The sequence below is a fragment of the Panthera leo genome, chromosome A2 (genome assembly GCF_018350215.1).
Source record: "Panthera leo isolate Ple1 chromosome A2, P.leo_Ple1_pat1.1, whole genome shotgun sequence".
Taxonomy (NCBI): domain Eukaryota; kingdom Metazoa; phylum Chordata; class Mammalia; order Carnivora; family Felidae; genus Panthera; species Panthera leo.
The window spans coordinates 72,285,057-72,306,500 of record NC_056680.1 but is presented as its reverse complement, the minus strand read 5'-3'; the positions used below and the strand labels follow the sequence as shown (position 1 = coordinate 72,306,500).

Sequence of the window (21,444 nt, the reverse complement as noted above, 5' to 3'; positions counted from 1 at the left end):
GGCTCCCGGTCAGCTGGTCCTGCCTATTACTGGTCACAGCAGCCCTGAATATGTCCACTTCCGGCAGTCACTGAGCCTTCTGGTTATTCTGATTCACCTTTCAAACTGGACTGACTCCCACACCTTCCACTGAATAAATTGCTAGGAGCTCATGTACCATCCCCATGGGCTCCTCAGTTCCTGGTCCTGGTTCTTCCTCCCATTCTGTCCTTCTGCAGTTGACTTTGGCCATGGCCTGTGATGAAGTAATGCCAGAAGAGGCAGAGCTTCAGTATTTAGAGGATCAAACACAGATGAAAAAGGGAAAATCATACTGTATATTTAGGAGCAAATAGCATTTTTAAGAGTGGGAAGACTTTATAAAAAAAAAATGTAGTGCCTTCTAAATCTTTTTGGCATCACTTGGTTTAATATAAGATGGAAACATTTTTGTTTCAAATATTTACTTTCAAATTAAAATTCCAAACTTGAAAATTCTGTGTTTTGCAATGTTTCTTTGGTGGGCCAAATAGGGGGCTTTTCAAACTCCTTGAGATTAAGTAATTTTATTTTGTAATTTAGTTTTCTGTCTGTTTTTACATTTGAAGGTGTTACACAATGGCCTCATTATGGAGATGAAGCATCCGACCGTGGGGAAGATCTCAGTCCCAGGTTTGAAAACTTTGGTTATTTTCCTCAATACCTTCCTTCATTAATTATTCCCTGTGCTGATCCCTGCGGGTAGCTGGTGATTCCCCAAACAGTTTGTCAAGACATTATCCAACTTCTTCATTTGGATGAAAGGGAAACCTTAGAATCTTACCCACAAGCACATATACCTAGGCTACGGACTTGTGTCTTCGTTTTAACGAATATCTGATTGCCCTGGTAACCAAAATTGCTCATATTATCTGACTCCATTTTATGTAATCACATGCTCACAAAACTACACAATGTAACTGCCGAAGATAGACAACAATAGATGTGGCAACTATTCTGAAATTACACATGGTTCATAGGTGAATGGGAAGGTAAGCCAGGCACAATGGAACTGGCATCCAGGGAAGGCTAGTGGCTGCTCAGACCAGGACATTTTTTTTCCTGAACTATGATTTACGGTGAGGATCTCAGCTTTGTAGATAAGGAAACAAAATATTTTCACTTAACTCAAAATACATTGAATTTTTCTAAGTTGACTCATACCAAACAAACTCACTAAGACATTTTGGTCCGAGCCAAAATGCCAACTTTTTCACTTCCGGGAGAGAGTTCTCTTTCCAGCAGCCAGAAGCCTCAGAGCATCCAAACTGTAGTGAGAGCTCATGACCAGCTTGCTACCCCGACAAATCTCACTTCTCTAACAACCATAATGTTACTGTTCCTCAGCTCAGTTGTCTCTACTTGGGGCACTGCTGGGAAAACACACCATGTTCTTGTTCCTCGGGTCCCTCTTTTATAGGCTATATATAAACCATACACTTATTTTTGTCTTTTCTTCTGACAGAGGATAATGAAATTAGTTAGGATACAATTTTGGTCATTGTTTACTTGAAGCTCAGTGCTGGTTACCTTGCTTGAAATTTGGGCATTCCCCAAACCCCTCACTCACCTGAGTCAAAACAGCATAGAAGGGTGCCTGGGTGGTTCAGTCAGTTAAGTGTCCAACTTTGGCTCAGGTCATGATCTCCCAGTTTGTTAAGTTCCAGCCTCACATCAGACTCTCTGCTGTCAGCACAGAGCCTGCTTTGGATCCTCTGTCCCCCGTCTCTGCCCCTCCCCCATGCTTGCTCGCTATCTCTCTCTCTCTCTCAAAATAAATAAACAGCATAGAATATTTACTTCTCTAGGTATCAGATGGCACTTATTGAATAACTGCTATTGTTAGGTATTATGTAGCTATAATCTAATTTCAAGATTCAGGATCAGCTTGATAACAAAGTCCCAGAACAGATCAGATCATGACCATTGGTGCAAGAAGGAAAAGAAGAGGAAAGTGGGATGATAAAGTAAGTTGAAAGAGAAATTCTTATGTACAGGAGTATAAGGACCACTGTCTGGGAATTAAGGAAGGTAACTAAGAGAGAGAGAGAGAGCAGGTGTAAGCATGTCAGAGACTGGAACCACATGTGAACAGGGAAATGCTATGAGATGTAGACATGTGGTGGAGGAAAAATAAAAGAATTATCATAAAAGCTAAGACAGTCACTTGTTGACTCATATTACTGAGCATACTCCATATACACATTCCATGGGCAATGCTTTGGGTCCTGGGAATGTAAAAATAAACCAGACCTGACCACATGAAGCTCAAACTCAATGGAGAGTCAGGTAATAAAAGCAACCAACAAATGTTCTGGTAAGGGTTAAGTCATGATAAGTGCAAAAAAAAAAAAAAAAAAAAAAAGAAAGAAAGAAAGGACAGACCATGTATTGTCGTAGAGAATAATGGAGGCAGATGGGACTTACATTAGTTTGAGTGATCAGAGAAAGCCTGGTCACCTATCAATGGAGAATTGAAGGATAATAAGAAGTTGACATTTGAAGAGTAGGGGAACGGTATACCAAGCAGAGGGACCAGCATGTGAGAAGACTCTGAGTTGGGAAAGAGCAGGGTGTTATTTTAAGCCAATAAGAAAGGTGAGGTAAGGAGTGGGAAGTCAGACTGCAGAGAGAGGCAGAGCCGGGACACCCTGCCAGATGTGGTTTTACTCTAATTTGATGCAGGGGAGTGAAATGGCACAATTTATAACTAAAAGCAGGCAGTCACGTTTGGAAGTTGTTACGGTACTTCAGGTGATTCTGTTCTTAAGTTAGGGTCATGGCAATAGCAGTGAAGAGTGGGGGTGGTCAAAAAAATTTAATCAGTGTTTTCAGTGTGAGGAGATCTTAAAAAATATTTTCTCTAATATTTTTTATTTTTTTATTTTTACTTTTTAAATGTTTACTTATTTATTTATCTTGGGGGGGGGGTGCAGAGAAAGAGGGAGAGACAGAATCCCAAGCAGTTCCATGCTATCAGCACAGAGCCTGACAGGGGGCTTGATCTCATGAACCGTGAGAGAATGACCTGAGCTGAAATCAAGAGTCTGACACTTAATTGACTGAAGCACCTAAGTGCCCCTATCCAGCAGTTTTTAATTTTAATTTTTAAAACAGTGGAATTGAGTTCCAAGTGAAACCTCAATATCTAAAATATATTAAAGCAGAGTTCTGCTGGTTGAGAGGTTAGCACACTAACTGTTAAGCTTTCTTCCACTGCTTCCATCAGGCTGTCTCCTCCAAACACCTGCTTGGAACCATGGGATCTAAAGAACATTCAAGAACCTCTGATGAAACTTTATTCTACAAGTTTACAGATGAGATCATAGTCATTAATATCCTCAATACATGGGAGGAAAGGGTAAACATTTGAAAGTTAATTATAGTTGTTGGTATAGGAGGGAGAAAAGTAAGTCAGTGGTCAACCTACAATGAAGTTATTGGTTCTGGCACTCTCTCAATCAATCAGATGTGAATTTGTTGGCTTTCCTGGCAAATGAATGAACATCAATCTTGGGGAGAGAGAAATATTTTTTTTTAGATTCCTAAGGAAAAAGCATACCCTTTTTGCTCATTTTATTTTATTTTTAATTTTTATTTATTTATTATTTTTTAATGTTTATTTTTTGAGAGAGAGAGAGAGGAAGAGAGAGAGCACAAGCAGGGGAGGGTCAGAGAAAGAGGGAGGCACAGAATCTGAAGCAGGCTCCAGGCTTTGAGCTGTCAGCACTGAGCCCCATGTGGGGCTGAATTCATGAACCGTGAGATCATGACCTGAGCAGAAGATGGACACTTAACTGACTGTGCCACCCAGGTGCCCCCCTTTTTGCTCATTTTAATTTATAAGTGTATCACTTAGCTACTGTGATGATAATGCTGTGTAACAAATAACCACAAAAATCTCAGTTCCATTCAAACATAAGCATTTATTTATTCCACACAAGTAGACCAGGTAGGGGGTAGCCAAGCTGGACTTGCCTGGGTGACTTTGCTTTTGGGTGCAGGTCTGGCCAAGCGTGGTTCCTCACTATAACATGGGCTCAGCTCTGCCCCACGTATCTCTCACATTCTTCACATGGCAATGGCAGGAAAATAAGAAGGCAAACAGAAACCACAAGGCCACAGAAGAACCGATGCATAACTAGCAGACCCTTCTGTCGGCATTCCATTGGCCAAAGCAAGTTTTAGGCTGTGTTCCAAGGAGTGGAGGAATGTTTCTCTCTTTTTAAGAGAAATTGCAGAGTTACATGGAAGCCTGGGCAAAGAGGGGTAAATAATTGAGGCCAAAAATTCAATTTACCACAATACAATTCTCAGATCTTCAGCTCTTTCGTTTTTATCTGTTATTTTTATCTTTATTTCCCTTTGGAAAATACTATTTTTGTTTCTTTAATTTCTGTTGAGTTCAGGCATATTTTTGGTATATCTACTTTATTGACTTACCTTGTATCCGTTCTATAAGATTATCAGTATAGGAAATCTCAGATTTCTGGTGAAATGGATATGTTTAGGTTATTTTTGGAATTAGCATCTGAGCATCTCTTGAGAGCAGCACATTTGGACCACCCGTGAAAGAGGAGAGACAATTCTGCTTATGGATGTCAAAAAAGAAGTTGCTGTTGTATTTCCTAACTCACTGTATCCTACTGCGAGGCCACTCAGACAGCGTAAGAGGTATTAAATGTAAAGGGAATTTATAAGTAAATAATTACATTTTTTCCTGTGGATTTCCCCTTTCACTGATTGTATTTACCTATGATAGTTCTGCCTTTCTTTGTAAAGGATGTCCCCATTGGACAAGTTTTAGGCTATAGTTTGAATGCTGCAGAAACACCTCTAATTCTCCCACAATGCCTCAATGAGGTGAATCTGCCAAAACAGGAAACCCAGAGTGGAGTTAAAAGTGATATTATGCTACATTGTGTTCTAGTTGGCTAGTGGAGACATGTTTTTGAATTCATTAAATGCAGTTTATATATTTATATATGTATCTTTACATTTCCAATAAAAATCCTTATTAACATTACCTAAAACTACCTATTTAAATTTCCTTTAATATTAAGGAATTTCTTGTGACCTTTACTGAATTTTCTATACAATGCACTAATTTGAAAAGTTTTCTTAGTCAGTTCTAGAAATATGTCTCTTGAAGAACAGCAGTAATTCTTTTAAAAAATTTTTTTTTAAATTTTATTTAAATCCAAGTTAGTTAACATATAGTGTAATAATGGTTTTAGGAATAGAATTTAGTGATTCATCACTTACATAGAACATCCAGTGCTCATCCCCACAAGTGCCCTTCTTGACGCCCACCACCCATTTAGCCCATCCCCCCCCACTTCCCCTCCACCAATCCTCAGTTTGTTCTCTGTATTTAAGAGTTTTTTATGGTTTGTCTTCCTCTCTGTTTTTATCTTATTTTTCCTTCCTTTCCCCTAGGTCCATTGTTTTGTTTCTTAAATTCCACATGTGAGTGAAATCATATGATATTTATCTTTTTCTGACTGACTTATTTCACTTAGCACAAAACATTCAAGTTCCATCCACATTGTTGCAAATGACAAGATTTCATTCTTTTTGATCCCCAAGTAATGTTCCATTGTGTGTGTGTGTGTGTGTGTGTGTATATATATATATATATATATATATATATATATATATATATTACATCTTCCTTATCCATTCGTCACTCAATGGACATTTGGGCTCTTTCCATACTTTGGCTATTGTCAATAGTGATGCTATGAACATTGGGGTGCATGTGCCCCTTCAAATTTTGTATCCTTTGGATAAATACCTAGTAGTGCAATTGCTGGGTTGTAAGGTAGTTCTATTTTTAATTTTTGAGGAAACTCCATACTGTTTTCTAGAGTGGCTGCACCAGTTTGCATTCCCACCAGCAGTGCAAAAGAGTTCCCTTTTATCCACATCCCTGGCAACATCTGTTGTTTCTTGAGTTGTTAATTTTAGCTACTGACAGGTGTGAGGTTGTGTTTTTGATTTGTATTTCCCTGATGATAAGTGATGTTGAGCATCTTTTCATGTGTCTGTTAGCTATCTGAATATCTTCTTTGGAAAAGTGTCTGTTCATGTCTTTTGCCCATTTCTTTACTGGATTATTTGTTTTTTGGGGGTGGTGAGTTTCATAAGTTCTTTATAGATTTTGGATACTAACCCTTTATCCAATATGTCACTTACAAATATCTTCTCCCATTCCATCTATTGCATTTTAGTTTTGCTGACTTTTTTTTTCCCATGGGGAAATTTTTATCTTGATGATGTCCCAATAGTTCATTTTTGCTTTTGTTTCCCTGGCCTCCACAGACATGTCTAGTAAGAAGTTTCTCTGTCCGAGGTCAAAGAGGTCAGCAATAATTCTTATACAATATTTATTGCACCATTTTTAGAGATGATAAATCCACACCATTCCCTTAGGTGCTCAGTTTAGAGCTCTCATATAGGATACTAATTGATCAATACCTTAAAGGTCTTGGTCAATCAATTTTAATATTCTTTTAACAAGGATAGGAAATTATTAACCTCTTCAAAATTTCTTTTAGCTACTTAAATAATTATTGTAAGTACTTAATACATTGTTTCAATATTTGTAATCATTATTGATACTAAAGTGAGTAGTACGATCTAAATTATTCCTTTTATTAGTTTATATCTGTTGCAACATACTCCCTTTTCATATCATTTCCCACTACCTCCAATCTATAGTCAATAATTAAGAAAGAAATTTCATTTGTGTGGATACATGTCTTTGAAAACATATGAACTAGTTAATGTTCATGAACTATCTGTAAGTATGAGTCGTAGTTAAGCTCATACCATTGTTCTTTATTTCATATATTGTTCATTAAACTACTCTCTCATTTGAGCTTTAAAGCCTATTTGACAGTTTTAAAAGTGGAAAGAGACTAAGAAAAATTAATTCTTAGTGGGGATATAAATGACAAAATGCATCCTATCTCTCTTTGCCAGGCTTAAATATTCTGGTATTCCAAGAGTCCCCAGGAGGGCAACGTTCATTAGTCGCAGGTCACCATTAGTTTAATGACGGAGGTATCAGCACAGTGAGCACAATGTACTAATATGCTCATAATTAACTAATGTAACCTGAGAACTGAGTTGAGTAGTAAAATCTCAAACACACAAACTTCACTCTATGGTCTTCTATTGGCTAGATGAAGCTCTGGTAATAGAGCTGTGCCCAGATCAGGCTCAGTCGCTCAGGAGGCTTACACTTCACCAGGGAGGGCTTATTGGACTAGAAGGAAAAGGGGAACCAGAATTTCCATGGAGAACCTGAGGCCACAGCAGGGTGCTGGGAGAGCACAGACCAGGGAGACCTCATCTAGTGTGTGGCATCAGGGGAGGCTTCCCTAAGAAGTGAAATGTACAGACACACAAAAAATGGCCAGCTGTCAGTTGGCAAATCTGGTGTGGGCTGTGGGGGCCTTCAGGAGGCCATGCTGGTGTACAGGAGGAGCTGAGGAAGGGCTCAAAGGGACTAAGTGAGAGGGGCAGGTTCACAGTCACCCTGACGAGGTAGGCAGAGGCAGGAAGAATAAGACCTAACACAGAACTAATGACCAAACTAAAAACAAATCAGAATGTAAAGGAGATCTATGCCAAGGTCTCTGAGGTCCTTAGTATCTGGAGAAGGGATCTGGAAGAGGAGCTCAGGTAGAAGCCTCAACCTGGTTTGGCAGATGTTCTCACTGACTGCTTTTAGGTATAATTTCTAGAAACCTTCTAACTCCATTGGAGATTTTTGTAAAACTCATAATGTCCTGAAGTTTAAACTATGAAACTGATAGCAGTTTGTATGTAATTGCTAAATTAAAAAGTAAGTTAAAGTTCACACCACAACATTTCATCAAAAAGAGATTGGCCATTATATAAACATCACCTTATTTGTGACTGTAGTGGAAAGATATTCCACTGGTTATCACATTCCAAAGGACTGCCCGTTTCCAAGACGCCATTTGTCATTTGCATCTTGTAATTCTGCTGCCCATTGGCCTTTTAGCCAGAGTGGAACATGCTGTCCTCCATGGTCTATGTAGGTGCCAAATCACCTTGGTTTTGAGTTCCAAACTTCAAAGGCTGTCACTGAAATAGAGTTTGATGTGTAACTCTAAACTTTCTCACCATAACCATTTACAGATACTTCCCTGTGTGTACTGCAATTGTCCGATTCCAGTAGCACTTCTGGGAAGTATTTTAATGGGGAGTGTGTCAGTGCTCTTAAAGGGAAGTAGTCTTCTGTGCCTGTGAAGGGATTTTATTATTTATTTATTTATTTACTTATTTATTTTAAATGTGTTATTTTTTTAATATAATTTATTGTCAAATTGGTTTCCATACAACACCCAGTGCTCATCCCAACAAGTGCCCTCCTCAGTGCCCATCACCCACATTTCCCTCCTCCCCTTCCCCCATCAGCCTTCCGTTTAAGTGTCCATCAACTGATGAATGGATCAAGAAGATGTGAAATGATTTTAAATTGAATTACCCTTGCCTGCTTGTACCCTGATCTGTGTTTTTCAGCAAGCAGCTCTAAGTTCTTTCATTTTATTTTTTTAAGTTTATTTATTTATTTTGAGAGAGAGCAAGAGAGCAAATGAGCCTGAGCAGGGGAGGGGCAGAGAGAGAGAGAGAGAGAGAGAGAGAGAGAGAATCCCAAGCAGCATCCACGCTGTCAGCACAGAACCCAATGTGGGGCTTGAACTCATGAACCGTGAGGTCATGTCCTGAGCTAAAATCAAGAGTCAGATGCTTAATTGACTGAACCACCCAGACACTTCTTTAAGTTCTTTTAAATAAAACTTTTGTTAAGTCTTTTCCCCATAATATTTTAACATTCGTATTTGGACTCTGCAACAGTTTTTAACTAGTCAGTGTTGGGGCAGGAAGGACAATCACTGCTGTGAGTTAATGGAGCTCAAACCAACTTATTGGAATATTGATGTCTGGATTTTATAGTGAAATTTGAAAAAGTTGAATGTACTTCTGTGATTACCTGACATTTTTTTTTTATTTCTTTAAAAAAGTTTTTTTAAACATTTATTTATTTTTGAGAGACAGAGTGAAAGCAGGAGAGGGGCAGAGACAGAGGGAGACACAGAACCAAAAACAGACTCAAGACTCCACACTGTCAGCACAGAACCCCACAGGGGCTTGAACCCACAAACCATGAGATCATGACCTGAGCTGAAAAGTCAGATACTTAACTGGCTGAGATACCCAGGTGCCCCTATTTTTTAATTTCTGAATGTTTTGCAAGACTTTTTATAAATGATGAACATCCTTCTTTTGTAAGCTTCTGGAGGACAAAAATATCATTTGAAATCAAACCAGCACCCTCTATACCAACTAAATAATTAATAGACATTTTCTGGGTGATGATTAGAATAAAAAACTATTAGGTGAAAAATAATTAAAAACATGATTTGTGACAATTTTAAGCAGTATGGATTTTTTATGAACAGATGGACTATTTAGGAACAGAATAACGTGGAAGTTATCTGAAAGAGATTTATTGTACATTTTTAGTTTGTTTCCAGTTTGAAGTACACACTTTACATGGAGTGACCACCTAGTCTCTTGTATCGTCACCAGTCTTCCTCCGCTAAGCTTTCATGTCGTCCTTGTGCTTTTAGCTGTTTTATTCCCTTTAGATAGAAACTTAGTGTCTCTGAAATCACATACCCTCAAAGTGCAGTTACATTTCTACAATCGTTTACAGCAATGGACAAAGCTGTCACAGATCTCACCAGGGAGAAAGAAAAATTAAGAGGAACCAAAGTTTCAGCTTGTATCCCTCCATAAAGTTTAAAAATGTCGGTGTGCTCGTAAGGAATCCTATGTAAAGCCAATCTGAGAGTGGAAGGTGAGATAAGTTATTTCTTCCAGGTAGAAAAATCTTTCAGATGACAACAGGAAGAGTGTGTAAAGTTTTCATGTTGTGTGTAGTACTCAATCTATCTTCTAGAAAGAGCATACTCCTTCGGGGACCAGGTTAAGCTGTAAAGAGAGGAAACAGATGAAAGCAAGGTTCTACAGGCTGTCAACAGAATGAGAGAAAGCTGGCAGGGAAATGAATTTTCAAATAGACTAGCCATGGTACTTCCCAAAGTCCTCAATTATTTTTAACTTTATTAAACCCTTAACCCATGGCAATGTACTGAGAGTTAAATAAATCAGTGTATTCCCAGGTGATTTGACATTGAGTGCCTGCAGCCTTCTCTGGCATTCTTGTTACAATGAGGCAGGGCCGTAGACATTGTTATCCTTTAGTGAGAAATGAATAGCACAGTGACTTCCCTTCCTAGGAGAGCAGGGAGGAAGCAGAGGAGGAGTGAATCGCATCTCCAGGAATGTCTTTCCATAAGGAACTGGAGAAGCCCTAAGAGCCAAGTTACTGTCGCTGATATGACTTAGGGATCTCCATCAACTATGCTTATCTGTGCCATGAGGAAGAAATATTTTGTGAGAGCTGGGCTTTCATGCTCAGGGAATTCATGTTCCTGTTAGTAGGGACTGGGAAAATGGCCAAGATCTCAGTTGTTCCTCTTCAACCTGTCCTCATCAATCTCAGCACTGAGATAAGTGAATCTGTCTAGTAGACAATAAACTCTTGTTGCAAGTCAGTCCTAAGTTATCAATAAAGTTCTGGGGCGCAGAGTTGTTTTCACTATTAGGAAGTGACATGTAGGCTGAAGACTTTTTCTGGGTGAATATTTAATTGGAGGTGTTTTCTCCAACTATCACTCTGCAGAATGATCCTTGAGGTTAGGGGTGTTTGAAATCATCTGAGAAGACCACTGAATGTTGAACAAAATCTAGAAATCCAAACCAAACAAAATAAAAACAAATGGCTACACGAAGAGTGGGAGTCTCAGGGATGGTTAAGCATTTTTGGTTATTTTGTCCTAAAAGGTGGATGGATTAGATGTCTTCTGGGATCCGTGCTAGAGTCCTTGCTGCCCTAGTAGCAGCCAACTTACATTGGGTACCCAGAGAAGTCTTTTTCTGGATCAAATTTAAATACAGACTTTCTGATGGGTCTTTAGAGGATCAATTAATTAAATGTAATTAGGCATGTACATTGGCTGGAGAAGTAAAATCAGATGTCATCTAATAGCTAAGTACAAAAAAAGTTAAAATAATCTTTCAGTTTAGACTTCCGTGTTATAGAGTTACCTTGGATAGTCAAGAAGTGACACTACTTTTGCCTCCAAGTGGGCTTCAGCCTAGAGTGAATTGCTTGGCTTCATTACCATTTTATTCATGGCTGGAGAGCCAGTCCTCTCTGAGAGAAATGGCTTTGCTCTCCTCTAGCGCTCCCAGGTAGGAACTCTTTGGTTCATGAAGAGGTGACAATCGGGCTGGATCCAAGAAAGTTGTTTTCTTTAAATATGCTTCCTTAATGTCAAGATACATTCCTGTTAAGACTTAGCCAGAGAAAACATCGGAGTAAGCCATCTTTTTGTTTAAAAGGATGATAGTTTAATTTTGACTAGGCCTACAGTGTTATGTTAATATTAATGAGAAGTATTGGTGGAGGTGAAGAAATGGTAGTAAAGGGTTAGATAAGAACCTGCAGCCATCTTAACACAACCAATAGGTCATGGGCAATATCCCATGTATCACATCACCTCCAAACCATAAGGATTTACTTGGCTTTGAGCTGGGCGCTTGGGGTTCATTGCTCATCTCTTTCTCTGTAAGAGTGATGCTATCTTTTGTGTGTGAATTATGTATCAGCTTCTATGGAACCAAATTTCCGTGTTGTCGTGTCTTTATCTGCTATGGCATCACTAGTCAGCGTGTCTCTGGGCTCATCCTTTGAGCCCAGAGGGGGCATAGAGGGGGAGGGATGAGGCACTTTGAAGTGCTCCCCCAGCTTGTCCTTCATCAGAATATCATATAAGGTGCAGTGGGCTCTTGGAATGGCCCAACAATTAGTCTAACCCACTCAGAACCCTGTGTCTGTTGAAAGTGTCCCTAGGAACCCTATTCTCCAGTTCATTACAAGAAACCAAGTGCTTTTCAAACAATTAAGCAAAAACCTAATTTTAATTAAATAGGAAAGGAAAAATTAATCCAAGATATTTTAGGGATTTGAAGAGAGTGTATGGCCATGTACTGACAAGTAAGAGAAGCAGTACCCTGTATAGATTTAGAGACTGTCCTCAGCACAGTCCGCCCCCCACCCCCTCCCATTAAGCCCTCAAAGACCTAACCTGTTTTCTCTTTGTTGCTGGGCCTTCAAGTTTGCATGTGACCTTAAGTGATTCACTTTGCCTTTTAGTGTCTTGTCTTGATGTTCTAATGGGATTGATCTTTTCGGCCTTTCAATTTAAAGGAAAGATGCAATTCACCATACTGCATGCAAATATGTTTTGTGAATAGATTTTAATGACTTCATTGCTGGGGAACATTCAAATTGGAAACAAGGGACTATAAGGGAACATCTGTTGAGTCTTTCTCTATACATGGTACATATATGAGCCCTTTATAGACACAGTGTGTTTAATCTCCAGGACAATTCAGTTAACCATTCATTATTTTTCTTTTAAGTTTATTTGTTTATTTTGAGAGAGAGAGAAAGAGAGAGAGAGAGAGAGAGAGTGCACACAGGAGTGGGGGAGGGGCAGAGAGAGAGGGAGAGAAGATAGTCCCAAGCAGGCTCTATGCTGTCTAGGTGGAGCCCAGCGGAGGGCTCAATCTCACCAAATCCTAAGATCTATGACTTGAACTGAAATCAAGTCAGACGCTCAACTGACTGAGCCACCCAGGCGCTGCTTATTATCATGTGCATTTTTACAGATGGGAAAGTTGACACTCGCTGAGTGTTGCAGGGTCACTGGGAACCCACATCTGGGTATCCTTGAACTCTGTCCTCTTTTTCCCGATTACTACCATCTCCTAAAGTTGAGCCAATCATTGAGTTTTTACCTTACAACTTTAGTCTCTCACAGGAAGACCCCTTAATGTATCTTAAATGTTTCATTTAAAAAAGATCAGCTAGGCAATTTATTTAAAGAATGCTTAAATTTCAAGAATTTGAACTTAGAGACTATTTCCTTTGGGAATTAAGTTTGTCTTTATTTTTTATTTTTTATTTTTTACCAAGTCTATAATTATGTTTCTTTGAAAGACAAAAAAGTCTTTGGAAAATATATTGTTAGGCCATTTTGATATTCTCAAGAGCATGGAAGTGTAAATGCACCAAAACATGTGGGTTACATTTCCCTCAAGTTGTGCCGTTTTCACACATTAACAGAAAAGCAGTTTGAAAGGGAAAAAAAAGAGAAATGTTTGGGATGTATATGCAGATTTCAATCATCAAAAAAAAAAAAAAAAACTGAAGATGTTAAGCTGTCACCCTGACTTACCCAGATTTCTCATCTTTCCTATGATCTGACCATGGCCCTGGTGCTGTGTGGGCAAATTTCCTCTGGCTCACAGGGGACTGATTTTGTTTTAAAGTCAGAACCTGGTTCCCTTTGAGTAACACTAATTAAACTGCAAACAATTTGGTGTTGGTATAAGAAAGTTAAGATGATTTTCTTTTCAAGTGAATGGTTGGTACTATATCTAGAGCAAGAATTTAAAAAGTAATTAGTGACAAATTCTGTAAGGTTCTACTTATATGAAATACCTAGAGTAGTTAAGTTCATAGAGACAGGAAGTGGAAGATTGGTTGCCAGGCTCTGGGGGAGGGATGAATGGGGAGTTAGTGGTGAATTGGTACAAAGTCTCAGTTGGGGATGATGAAAAATTTCTGGAAGTGGGCAGTGCTAATGGTTGGACAACAGTGTGAATGCCCTTAATGCCACAGAACTGGACACTTCGGTAAATTTTATATTATCGATATTTTGTCCCAATAAAAATATGGTTGCTAAAAAAATGTAGCTAACTTCTAAGTTGTTTTCCTGTGTACATGTGATCTATCCATGTGGTGTGCATCCAAGGATGTGGAGTGGAGTGCATGTAGACTTAGCCAGTGAGACCTGAGTGCAAAACCCGGCTCTGCAGATTATAAATGGAGATAATAGACAGCCTCCCTTGTCTGACTCAGTGACCTATCTTATCTGTAATACAAAATCACACACTGCGACTTAACAATCGTTAAATACTATGTGCCAAAGTTCAGCACATAGAAGGAGTAAGTGGAAGCATGCTGTAGATAATTAATAAACTCTGTTTTTAAGTTTTTTTTTTAATTTATTTTGAGAGAGAGAGAGAGTAGGGGAGGAACAGGGAGAGAAGGAGAGAGAGAATCCCAAGCAGGCTCCAGGATGTCAGCACAGAGCCTGATACGGGGCTCGAACTCACAAACTGTGAGATCATGACCTGTGAGATCATGACCAAGATCAAGAGTCAGACGCTTAACTGACTGAGCCACCCAGGTGCCCCAATAATTAATAAACTCTTAACAGTACCTGCAGCAACAAAGACTCTTGGGGAGAAATAAAACTAGCCACGTTATTAGTTATTTGTCAAATTTTAAAAGTGGAAATAATCATGGGCATTTTCTCTAGGTCAGATGTGATGCAATGATACAAATGACGCAAATCATTCTTTTTTTGTTTCACAAACTTTTGTCTGGGATCTACTCTGTGCCAAATGTAGGCAGACAAGGAACTCGGTCTTGTGGTTGCATTTGACAGCGACCGATCCGGGGAAATGCCCTGGGGATACGGAAACGGTGGCACAGTCACTGCCAGTTGTGTGTGTTAGGACAAACCAGCCTCTTTATTCATCTTCCAGGTAGGTGCTCTCGGATAAATATGTCATGCGTGGAGTCAGTGGAGACGGTGTAGCGTGAAAGCATCCTTCCCAAACAGCATTGTTCTCCGACAAAACATGCAGGTGAAAATAATAATTCAGGGATGGCAGCTGATGATGTAACAGTTTGTTTAAGGGAAATTAGAGAAGGGCTGTGACGCCGTGCGACATTTCCAAAATATACTCTGCAGACCCCATGGTTTCTTGAAGTCTTAATAATTGTCCCAGCAAGACATGACTCTTGTCAAACAGCTTTGGGAAACCTATGTTAAACAAAGGTCAGTGAATGTTCTACTTTTCTCAGAACTATGAACATTCTAAGATATGTTTTCGGTCACTAAGAGGGAGATACTAAATGCCCCGTTTCCTTACGTTATTTGACAGTGGAACCTTTTTCTCCCCCAAAGCTCATGGAAAAGCATTTTGTGGGTTACCCCACTGGGAACATGTGTCCCTTAGAGCCACATGGGACAGGTTGTAATGGTCATTTACTGGATAAATTTGGCTAGTTTACAGTTAGAAAGGGAGGGGAAACCAGCTAAGAAAAGTGTCCCTTCTCTGAAGGGTAGAGTTTTCTCTTGTTTCTTAGCTCAAGGGACCCAGGCGTCCTGAGGAATATTAGAAGATTTTTTTCTTTCTTTTGTGAGGGATGAACACCCAGAAACACTGGGCAGGAGAGGGTCAGCCAGGAGCACAGCCATGGGGGCTTCAGGGGGGCCAGCAGGCTGTAGCGTGGAGGTGGGGCGCCTTCCCTCCGAGCTGGTTCAGCCCCGGCCAGCGAGAGCCACATTGAGCAGTGAAAGGCACTGGGCACGGATTGAGGGCAACACTGAAGTGCAGATCAGGAATAGCTCACACGGTGATGCTCTTGCTCTAGGAGCAAAAACTATCCTGGGATCTAAAGGAATCACTTAAGGAGGAACACTTTCTCTTCATCGCTCCGCAGTAACGCTGCGTTAGGGGGATTCTGCACAATTGTTCTTACGCTGGCTTAGAAAATGGAGTTGATTAAGTGAAAGGAAAATTTTTAAATGTGACAAAGATGATGAGGTGATTAAAGGGTAGAATTTAAGTGGCGAGATGTGGAGAATTTAAGATGTATGACTGAGTAGCGATGACAGTGGGGTATATGATAGCTGCCTATAAATACCCAATTAATTGCCTAATGCGGCAAATGAGAAGAAACAGGCTTTAAGCACAAAAGGGAAACTTGAATTGAAGTCTGTTAGGGAAACATTATTTACCAGTAAGGGTGATTTGACTGCCTTCACACAGGAAGTCAGTGGAGTTATTTGGGCAAAGATTCAGGATGATACTTTTCTTGCTTATAAAATCCTGAGGCCAACAAAGTTTCTTTCTTTAAAGTGAATACATACATCTTCATGTTTCTTAGGAGCAGAAATTGCAGACTGGAGAAACACGTTTAATTTGCGGCAGGGTATTATGAGCTGGTAGCAACGCTTACGGTTGTTTTCAGCCTCTAGATGCGTTTTCCCTTAGGCTGAATTATAAGTAATATTCTTGGTGGTAAGAATCATAGAAAATTTACGCATTGTGTTCTACTGCGTGGGGAGGTACGCTTGTGATGTAAAGCATAAGAAGAGTTACTTAAGGGAACACTCGCTAAAACTAGCCAACAGTCAGTGTGATTAGGCATCTGGTGCTTGACAGAGATCGTCTCTAATTATCACATCGACATTCTGAGGGAGTCCTTAGTATCCCCATTTTACAGATGAGCAAACTGAGAAATTAAATAACTTGACCAAAGTTATTTGGTAACTTGCAAACTTACTCCAGTAAATTGCAGACCCGGAATTTGCATTCAATTCTGAGTTACTCAAAACTCCATGCCCTTTTATTGCGATGTTATGCTGCCTCCTGAAGGCATTTTTGATCATCGCTTTTATACACTTTAGACCAATGGCTTAGTGTATATGAAGTACTCCTGAGAGTGAAATGGTCTGCTCATGTGTGCGAGTGCATGGTCACTAAGACTGTTGCCCACACCCAGAGCAGATAATGCTATGGCATGGCTGGAGCCAAGCACTTGCACGGGGAATGAACTAGACAGGGCTGGAGGAAGGGACGGTGGCTCCAGCTTTCCGCGCAGTCAGAGCTGATGTATGGAGGAGCTTTGTCAGATCTCGCAAACGGCATCCAGATTTGATTATAACTTCTCTTTGTGGTCTTTGAAGATTTTGTTATTTCTTCCCTTGCCTCATGGAGTTCAGATCTATTTTCACATAAACAGAAATGATTCCTCCTTTCTGAGCACTTCATTGTTGGTGGCATTGTGGAATGTCCCAGAAAGGGGGAATGGGCCCAATTATAAAGGAGAAATTCCTCTTAGGCTTGCGTGTTTACATGAAAATGCCAACGCCACCAGCTGTTACAATAGCGGGCCTGGGGTGAAGCCTTATTTCTCAACTGCCTTACACCCTCCACACAGCAGGGGGAGATCTTTCCAGTAGACTCCATTGGAAGACAAAAAAAAAAAAAAAAAAAAAAAAAGTTTCCCCCAAAAGTGTCCTCCTGCATTCGAGTTTTACAGGAAATTGAGGAAATCTGCACTGTGCTGTACTTTTTATTTCAGTAGGAAGTTCCCAAATTATAAACACGGAAGTAACAAATTCTAATCATTGTCTCTCTTTTTTTTCACCAAATTTTTAACGTTTATTTATTTTTGAGAGAGGTGGGGGGTGGGGGGGAGGGAAGGGTTAGAGAGAGGAGGGACACAGAGGATCCAAAGAGGGCTCTGCCCTGTTAGCAGGGAGCCTGATGTGGGGCTCAAATCCACAAACTGTGAGATCATGACCTGAGCCAAAGTTGGTCGCTTAACCAACTGAGCCATCTAGGTGCCCCACTAATTATTCTCTCTTAAATACCTTACCTCAGCTTACCACTGAGGAGTGAATGTTTGCTTTGACTAGGGGGAATGTAGATTGAAAAAATTAATTTCACATTCCTATTTATAGGACACTTGAGACAAACAGCCCCTCAGTGTGACCGTTACCTCATTCGCCTTTTTTCACCATCAGGACTGACTACTTATGTCTTTTACATTCACGGAACGCATTTCAAATCTCAGGAATTTGGTTCCATAGCAGGACCTTAGCAGAGATGATATATATCATCTTGTTTGGCTATCTTTTAATGCTTTCTTCTTTTCTTTAAAAAAAAAAAACAAAAATGGTATATTAGTACTGATGGAAAAACCAGGTCTGACAGGAAGGTTGAAAAAAATAAGTTACTTAAATAATTCTTCTGGAATCATTCAAGACAGTAGGGTGGAGTAGACTCTAGAAGCAAAACAATGTCATCCTAAAGATCATATTTTTTAAAAATTAAGCTTCTTTGGGGCTGTTTTCCTGCATTGAAATGGCCAATGCATCTTCCCTGTCGACACTCCTGATCAAGGGAACCTCAGTCCTATTTCCTGCCCCTTCCACCTAGTGTCCAAGGTGAGCTGTGGATTTCCTGGACAGGAGCACTACGGCAGCTGGGACACACCCAGCTTTCCACATCAGGACACGGGTTGGAACAACATGCTCTTTCTGAGGAGAGAATTTCTCCCTGATGGTGCTGGAGGCTCATCTTTCTCAATTACTACAACTTTAGAGGTCCTCTGCATGCCTGGTAGTTCAGGTTCTCATCACAATGATGTTTCTCAGTTCCGTGGTCTGCAATAGAGTCCCTGAGGCATCAGAAAGCAAAAGTGATGGCTTCTTCCATGCTTGGAGTTTTAGATTCAGCAGTTCGTTTGTAGTGAATTACAGATTTGTTTCTTTCTGGTTCATTTTTCCGCATCTTAAATTGCGAAAATTTCCAGTAAGACAAGGGGGGAAAAAAAAAAGCTGTCACTTAAACACATTTGGTCTTAAATCAAATTAAAATGATAGGAACTCCAAACCAGAGGTTCCATTCTGGTTGAAATACCAAGATATTTTCTGTGGAAATAGATTTGTTTGTTTCCCTTTAAAACAAACAAACAAAAACAAAACAAAATAAACCAGCAAACAAAAAAAAAAACCAACACAGAAACGAAATTTGCCGGACACAGCTTCGTGGGCTCTTGCATTCAGTTGTCCCCAGACGCCCTACCTGGGATCCAGAGAGTCCAATAAATGCTGTTAGGGCCATGTTGTTTCAGAAAAGTAAATAAAAACTATGTGCTTCCCTTGAAAGCCTTCACATGATCTATTTGAGTATTTGAGCCAAAAGAAAAATCAGAGAATCAGAGGTTTCCAAACCAATATAAAAAGCAAATTGGGCCCATCTTTATTATTTATTTCCTTTGCCTCTATTTAAAAGGATAAGCCGAGTGCCTGGATGGCTCAGTCGATTAAGCATCTGATTCTTGATTTTGGCTCAGGTCATGATCTCATGCTGACAGCACAGAGCCTGCTTGGGATTCTCTCTCTTTCTTTGCCTCTCTCTCTCTGCCTCGTCACCCAATCATACTCTCTTCCTCTTAAAAAAAAAGAAAAAAAAAAAAAAGAAAAAGAAAAGAAAAGAGAAAAAACAAACATTAAAAGGACATAGGAAGTAATGACTAAGAAGGCCAAAGGGAGGCAAGCCAAGGTGGGGGGGAATAGAATTTCTGACTGAAAAAAATAGAGGGAACACTCATATTTAAGCAGTTTCTGAAATTGCCTAAATCTTCTGCTCTAGTCAACCAGCACACCTCCTCTAAGATGCAGGAAATCTTCCCACAACATGGCGGCTCCCTGTGCTTTTCTTGAATATCACATCACCCTCTGAGTTTTCATGCATGTTTATTATTTTCTTTGGACTTCTCTTCTTTACCCTTATTAAATTTTTCACTATACAAAAAGAAATGTCAACATTTAACCTTTCATGTGAGGTGGGAAAAGGAGAATGTTTATTTCAGCTCTCTTCTGTTTAAACACAACAGAATTCTGTTATGATGTAACTTTACTCTTGCATTCCCATGTGATATGGTTAAAACCCCAGAAAATTACTTAAAAAAAGCAATACGTGTCATTTCTACACAAATCCTCGTGTCAAGTCTGGTGTTACAAGAAAATCCAGCTTTATATTCTTAATTTTTTTTAACGTTTATTTATTATTGAGAGACAGAGAGAGAAAGAGCACAAGCAGGGGAGGGGCAGAGAGAGGAGGAGACACAAAATCTGAAGCAGGCTTCAGACTCTGAGCTGTCAGCACAGAGCCCGACGCAAGGCTTGAACCCACAAACTGTGAGATCATGACCTGATCCGAAGTCGGTCGCTCAACCAACTGAGCCACCCATGCTCTCCCAGCTTTATATTTTTATATATGGGTATTATGCTTATTTATTTCTCTCCCAATCCAAATTCCTGCAAATTCCAAAGTCAATTTATTTTTACTTTCTAAAACAAAAATCTAAATCTCAGTATGTTAGTGATAATTAAGCCTTTGAAACAATTTTTCCTTACAATGCTCTATTAAAGTAAATATAAAGAACTTCTGGATAACTTGAAAATCAACCAGTTTTAGACTTTACCAGATATATGTAGTTTCAATATAAGCAGTCCAATCCTATCTTCTGGACTTCTATGCAATTTGGTGTGTGTATGTTTTTGTGTGATGTATTTTAAAATGTCTTGCCAAGTATTTTAAGTTTATATACATGTCAGTTTTGCTATTACTATATATGTGTTGTGGGAAATTTTATAATGTTAGATGGAGGTGAGAGATCATAGGTAGTAGTGTTGGCATAAAAACTGGAGTCTATTCATAGGGAGATCTTGTTCTGAAGATGATGATTATACAATAGCAGCATTTCTACATCTAATGTAAGAAATGTTTAGACATGTATTATCTGGTCTATTTGCTTATTAGGTGCATTTGAAAATGTTCCAGTGACCTTTCCTTAAGGTTCCTTAAGACCTTTAAGTCTCTATTTTGCAAAAAAAAGATAAAAGTTAAGCTAAACCACAAGACTAAAACCAAACAGATCAGTAAGAATTAACTTCCTAATTTTTTTTTCTTTTTATAATGTAGGTGGTCTCTTCATAGAATTTTCTTTTTTCTTTTTTTTTGAGAGAGAAATGTGTGCATATGAATGGGGGGAGGGGCAGAGAGAAAGGGAAAGGGAGAGAGAGAATCATAAGCAGGTTCCACGCCCAGGGCAGAGTCCAACGTGGGAATTGATCTCAGGACTGTGAGATCACGACCTGAGCTGAAATCAAGAATGGGATGCTTAACCTACTGGGCCGCCCAGGTGCCACTCTTCATAGAATTTTCTAATATTAATTCCTGTACTTGGAGAGGAATCTATACTTCTATACACAAAAGGTGTGCTATAGAATATGAATCACATGATATAAAAGAAAACTGGATGGTATTCCTAAGCCTTAGCACTCCAAAAACTATCTTAATGGGGTATTTTTCAAAATGTCGTTAGTTCAAAGGATCACTCGTGGGATTCCCAGGGTCTCATGACCCAAGCAGTGGCAGAGGTGTTCACCTTGCAGGAAAGAGGAGCCCAGTCATGTGAGGACTCAGAACTCGATAGACATGCTGGTGTGGCTCAGGGGAATGGCAAGGACAACCTGCCTACTGGCAATAGAGAGAATGTCAACCTATCAGCTGGGGCATGATAACTGGGAAACA

General features: G+C 39.6%; 1 protein-coding gene across 4 annotated transcripts in view; it reads left to right on the top strand.

Moving 5' to 3' along the window:
* The window catches only part of SUGCT (succinyl-CoA:glutarate-CoA transferase), a 747,074-nt gene that overhangs the window by 643,620 nt on the left and 82,010 nt on the right, over positions 1 to 21,444 (top strand). For all 4 annotated transcript variants that reach the window (XM_042914509.1, XM_042914495.1, XM_042914503.1 and 1 more), the window contains one exon: positions 588 to 651. In XM_042914509.1, coding sequence (XP_042770443.1) covers positions 588 to 651 — 64 coding nt within the window. The remainder of the gene's footprint in view (positions 1 to 587; positions 652 to 21,444) is intronic.